This window comes from Alligator sinensis, unplaced genomic scaffold, assembly GCF_000455745.1.
Source record: "Alligator sinensis unplaced genomic scaffold, ASM45574v1 scaffold927_1, whole genome shotgun sequence".
Classification (NCBI taxonomy): Eukaryota; Metazoa; Chordata; order Crocodylia; family Alligatoridae; genus Alligator; species Alligator sinensis.
The window spans coordinates 1,382,931-1,388,930 of NW_005842155.1; the positions used below are offsets into that span (position 1 = coordinate 1,382,931).

At 45.7% G+C, this 6,000-nt stretch overlaps 1 protein-coding gene across 1 annotated transcript in view; it reads right to left on the minus strand.

Annotated features, from left to right (window-relative positions):
• CUNH16orf45 (chromosome unknown C16orf45 homolog) overlaps positions 1-5,659 on the minus strand; it is a 117,419-nt gene extending 111,760 nt beyond the window's left edge. The window contains exon 1 of the mRNA XM_006025588.3: positions 5,408-5,659. Within this exon, the coding sequence (XP_006025650.2) occupies positions 5,408-5,525 (118 nt within the window). The 5' untranslated portion in view covers positions 5,526-5,659. The remainder of the gene's footprint in view (positions 1-5,407) is intronic.
• Between the last annotated feature and the right edge of the window lie 341 nt (positions 5,660-6,000).

Consider the following 6,000-nt stretch of genomic DNA (forward strand, 5'->3'; position numbering starts at 1 on the left):
ACATTATCTCTGGGGTGCCCCCCCTGGCTCCCTGGCTGGAGCTCCAGCAGAGACTGCAGGTGTCTACCTGGCTTCCCCCTGCTCCCTCACTCTCCTCAACACTCCCTGCTAAGCAGGGATTCCCCTGTCCCCTCTGCTTTACACAGATACCTCTCAGCATTAACTAGCAGACCACATGCTGGCTACGGTCTGTGCTGTGGCAGACAGGACAAAAGCAGACAGGACTGTGCTACTTAAGGCTCTTTGGAGCTAATCAAGAGGTAGCTGGTAATGTCCCTCCATTCCTTCTTTGGAACAAGTTGTTTAAGAAGAGCTTGAACTAATGAGGGAACCTTTTTTTTCTGATGGGGTGATAAATGCTCCCTGCTGTGTAACTAAATGTTATGTAAATCCTGTCTGGCTCCCTTGCTGACCAGCCCGGGGGGGGGGGGTACCCCTCTCTAATCAGAGTGTTCTGCTGGGGCCTGGCCATGCTTCCCTCCTCCCAGCTCAGCATTGTGGAAGGGAAGGGAAGGGAAGGGAAGGGGGGGCTGCTGTAGCTCCTCCCCGGCTTCTAACCTGAGCTCCTGCAGGCACATGCCTGCATTTTTTTCAGTCCAGAGGGGATGTCTCTGTGGTTACAAACTGATTCAGTCTAGGCAGGTTAAACTAACCTGCAAAGATTGAATCAATTCAGGCTCAGGCTTTTTGAATGTCTGTCCCTACCTAAATGGGCTGTTTACATAGCACAGGATCATTGGAATACACTCCAGCCTCACTGTCTCCTGCTCAAATATATATGACACTCCCCTTCTTCTTTGAGTAGAAGGAAAGAGTTGTCATGGAGCTATCTATGTTGGCTCTGTGCCATTGTTGATTCCCATATGACCATTTCCAGCTACTCCACACATGCATTCTTACCAGGGAGTGAGAAACTGTTCCCTTTTCCTAACCTACTTCCAAGATAAGTGAACAGGTAAAGAAGCTGCTACAGCTCATCTCCAGTAGTCTTACCATTCAGAGGGGGATAATGAACAAACTTACTAAGGTTTTTAGTGAGCAAAAATCCCAGACAGAATAGTTTGTCTGTTCTCAAATTGCACCAAAACTCTTCCTTAGCAGTCTCCAGACATTTACTCCCGTTTGTGCTGCCTGAAACTGGTCCATTACACTAAATTGGGTTCTAAACTCAATAGAAAATAAAAAAATACAGATGTAGCTAAGAAATCAAAAGGATGCTAAGAATAGATTTGTTTCTCTGTGACTGTTTCTGCGGATTTGTAAACAGTTCATTACCCAGGGAATTCCATATCCCTGCGAAAGCCAATAGAGTTGATTCCAAATAAAGTTGTGTATCTGGTAATGGAAATCAACAAATACATGTTCCAGTTCAGAGCAGCCTCTCCAAGTCTATATTTTAAACATCAGTTGTAAAGCAGGCTGCCAGCTATTATTATGTGCTGGAATTGCTGTCCATTTACAAGCCTGAACGCACTTTACGCTCATGCATGCACCGTAAGTTCACTAGCTGCTCCACACATAGTAGTTATTCTCATCCTGTTCTCTCCTCTTCAGAAATTCCCTCTTGCATGTGAGAAAAGAGGCTTCAGTACCTTGTTCACTTTTTAAAAATACATCTTGCAACGAATCTGTTTCATGCTCATATGTGAAACTCCTTCAGATTGTTGCAGGTTAGGAGCCACATCTCCAACTTGTGTAAACCAGCATAGCTGCACTGAGAGCCTGATGGAAAGTGACAGTTGTAGAATAGCAATTCATGTGGTACCACACTTAATTGCCCTAAAAGTGATTAATTTTTTTTACAGCCAACAACCAGTGAATTTTATCACATTGCAGATCTAGAAACGTGTTGGCATGGAGTTCTTTTACATTTAACATTCAAATAGAACCCAGCCAGCTCTCAGTGCATTGTTTCTATTACACCAGTTGGCTACCATCTACTTCTACTATATACTGTGCATAACCAAGTGGCTTTGAACAAAATGGACATTACTACTGCTAATATACAAAATGATTGATTGTTAGTATGTCTTTGTGCTGCAGTTGCATCTAGAGCTGTGATTCTCTAATGAGTCACCCCTCATTAGACTCAAAGCATCTCTCCACATCTTTTTGGTATTCAGTGCAGAGGCAGATTCAGGATTTGGCAAAGGGGAATGCAGGAGCAGTCACCTACAATGTGTAGGTTGCTCCCAGGCTCCACCCAACCCACCAGTGAAGGCAGACCCACCAGTGCAGACAAAATCATTTCTGGGGATTTTTGTAAGTTCCCAAAGCACATAAGCATCTCTACCTTTCCCTGCATGCCCAGAGGCACATGTCCTCCCCTACCCCCCTTTTCTGTCCCTCCTCCTCCAGTTGCTGCTGCTTTCCCAGCTGTCCTGGGGGTGGGGAAGCTTTGGAGCTTACTCCTACCCTCTCCAGCTGGGCTGTGCAGGGTCTGGGCTTAACTGGCAACAGTGGCAATAACAAGGGGAGGAGGTGGATTCCCCCACACCCACACCCCATGTGGCCCAGTTGGAGCAGGCAAGATCAGTTCTGAAGTTGCCCCTACTCCCAGGAAAGTGGGGAAAGCAGCATGGCAGGTGGGAGACAGAGGAAGAGGAGAGGAGGGGAGGGGAGGGGAGGGGAGAAGATGTGCCTCTAAACACAGGGGAAGGCAGAGACATGACTCTTCCGCTTTAAAAAAGTTCCCAGAGGCTCCAGCAGCACAATCCAGTCCATCCAAAAGGGGAGTGCAGCCAGACCACTGCACCCCATCCAGATCCACCCCTGACTGAGTGGCACCCCATATCAAAAACTATTAATTACATTGCTTACCTCCTTGCAGAGGGGCTGGGCAGGGGAGCAACCAGACATGAAAGACCCTACGCCTGTTCTTGTCTCTTCTCACCTGCTCATCTCCTCATACCTCACCCTTCAAATGATATGGCAGTGGCATTCTGGTTGAGAAGCACTGATCCAGAGGTAATAATCAGGGAATGGGGCCCCTTTGTTAATGCACAGATTTGTGATTAGTCCCAGCCTGTAGGGTTCATGATCTAGGTTAGGACAGGACAGAACAGACCAACAAGACAACAAGGGAATAGAGAGGCAGCTACAGATGGTACTGATTTTGTTAATAACACTTGGAACTTCACATTTGCAAAGTATTATACATTCAAAACTAATTTTTGCCATTTGCATAGAAGTATAATGACTCTCTCCTGACCCTTAACAGTTTTCTTCTCAGATAGTGGGATACTTCTCAGAGATACTGCTGTCCAATTCTGGAGCAACATTGTATGGAGATTCCAAGACCATTAAAAGTCAATAACAAGATTGTTCTTTTTAAATCAAAGTAAAAGCCTGATTGGAAGTCAGTGCAGCTATCAGAATATGCAGTGATCATTTAGAACAGCTACTGTAAATAGCCTTTCTATAGTATTTTAAGTAACCTGAAGCCTTTGAAGAAGTGGATAAATTATTCAGGTAGAAAATCTTTATAACATTAGGTTCTCAGGATCACTGAAGAACAGACTTAGACCTTAGTATTACTCTGATATAATATATTGTGTTCTTCAAGTGGTAACAATGATATTCTCACTGAACTGCGTGTAATGTGAAGCTGCTGAAGAAGCAGTGCAACTCTAACAGCTAATACCTGGACACACAAGTCAGAAATCCTTAGTTCTATTCTTCCTATTAATCTTCACCAGTGACTCATTCTGCGACTTTGTCAAGTTTCTATTCCATAGAAACCACAAGTGCTGAGCACCTCTAAAATTGGGTGAGTTACCTCTAAGCCGCAGGGCAACCATCTGAAAAATAACTCAGATTCAAAACAACACTTAAGAGTCTTATTTGCAGTGACAAGGAGAAGAGCACAAGTCTATAGTATGCCACAAAAGGAGAAACTGTTGCATGTACATGAGTCAACCAACATGTTTTCAGTTTTGTTCAATTTAGTTTTGGAAAGTGTTGAGCCATTCAGTCCTGAACCTATGCCAGGCACTGCAACAAACCCAACACTGCAATTGAAGCATCAGGAGTGTGGGAGAGTTACATCTCACTGTCATCAGCATATGGTATATGATAACATATTCGTGAAAAACTGAAGCCAGAGGTAAAGTATGAAGCCAGCACACTGCCCTGAGGAACACTGCAATATCTTGGAAGGCTGACCAAAGCAGGAAGCAGTGTCTGAAATCTGATATCGGGCTGTTGTAAACCACAAGATATTAAAATGCATTCTAGTAAGACCTCATGATGCACAAGACCAGAAGGTGGATGACAGATCAAAGAGAAGAGCAAATACTTTGCTCCAATATCAGCTTAGGCAAAGAAGTTACTGCAGAAATCACACAAAGCTTTCCCTATATGGCCTAATCAGAACCTTTGCCACAACTTATCAAATGTTTTATCTTGCAGTGAATCCAAAGCTTCACATTGACTTTCTTTTCAAGGATTTCTGCCACTGTTGGTTACCTTGAAAATGGGAGTCAGTGTATAGGTTTTTCAAGTTGTCAGGGGAGATAGCTGTGCCAAATAAAGAGTAACAATCAGCATCATAAAAACAATCAAGAGTCCTACCAATAATGTGAATTGACAACTATTTATCTTTTAAATTACTCTTTCCATCAGAATCCTGGAATAGATGTATCAACTGTTGCATTCTAGAAAATGTCGATTTAAAAAAAGCTCTTGCACTAAAGCTTTCGTTAAGCTAATAAATACAGTGCATCTATTATGCAATTAAATAAAGTACAGTATTTCAATACCCTCCAATTCAGCATAATAAGAATGAATGATGTGGATGTCACCTGTGCCTTTCAAACTGATGCTTAGAAAATGCTCCCAATATTTGGTAAAAGCAGAATACTAAATCCCATCTCATAATAATTGAGAAGTAATGTTCCAGTTATCCTTCCTCTGCCCACAACCTCCAAACAGTGACATCTCTGCACTTCATTGAACAGAGTGAGCGATCCATTTTGCAAGGAAACAATAAAGTGACTTGAGCTGCATTAGAACAAGTCCAGCCCTGGTTCCCTGTCCCTCTTAGAGGCACTGTCAGAGAAAAGACCTTTTTGTCTTCAACTCAGCCCCATTCAGAAAGCAGAGGCTCCCATTGGCTTCAAAGGGCAAAATGGTCACACGAACCTTGCCCAGCCCTAAACAAAGCAAAGGCTGTTTCCTTTTATTAACAAGCACACCTTGCTCAATGCCATGTATGCACTGCCAGAGCTGCATAAAAGGGGATCAGGTCATTACCAAGGGCTGATTGAAGACAATACCTATCAAACGGAACAGCCCTTTAAATGGATCCACGGTGCCCCCCTCCCCTTGTGCCAAGTGCTGATGCAGAGAGCCGGAATCAGCAGCAGCAGCTCCTTCCTCCTCGGCTCTCGGCATCCAAAGTACTTACTTCTCCCCAGCCCCTCCGCTTTCCACTCGGTCTCCTCCACTGCCCCGTAGCGTCTCGTTGGCTTCTCTGCCTCCATGCTGGCAGAGATGGATCTCTTCAACTCCATGCCCGAGTGCATGGCTGCCCGGACTGCCTCGGCGTGGGGCTTCCCAGCTCACTCCATCCTCGCGGGGGAAGCAGGGCTCCGGCTCAGCCCTTGCCTAGGCTGGACTGGAAGGCGCTGCTGAGCTCACTGCATCTCTCTGGCAGCCGAGGAGGAGAGGGGAGGGATGCAGCGCACATGCTCAGTGCAAGGATGCTGGCAACAGAAGCGCCGGGTGAGAGCAGGGCACAAAGGGAGGGGGAGGCAGGGAAACGGTGGGAACAATACCAAGCAGGGGGTAGGGGAGAGGAGGGCATGGGCTGGAGGGAGGGAGATCCCACCCCAGGAAGCAGAGGATGCTGCCGGGGTGGGGGGGAGGGAGGGATTTACCAGGCAAGAGGATGCCTTGGCCCGAATCTCCCATCCCCCGAGCTCAGGTGGAAGAGAAGAGGAGACTCCTGTGTGTAAAATCCAATCACCTGCTCCCTCCCCCAGGGCTACCATTATCACT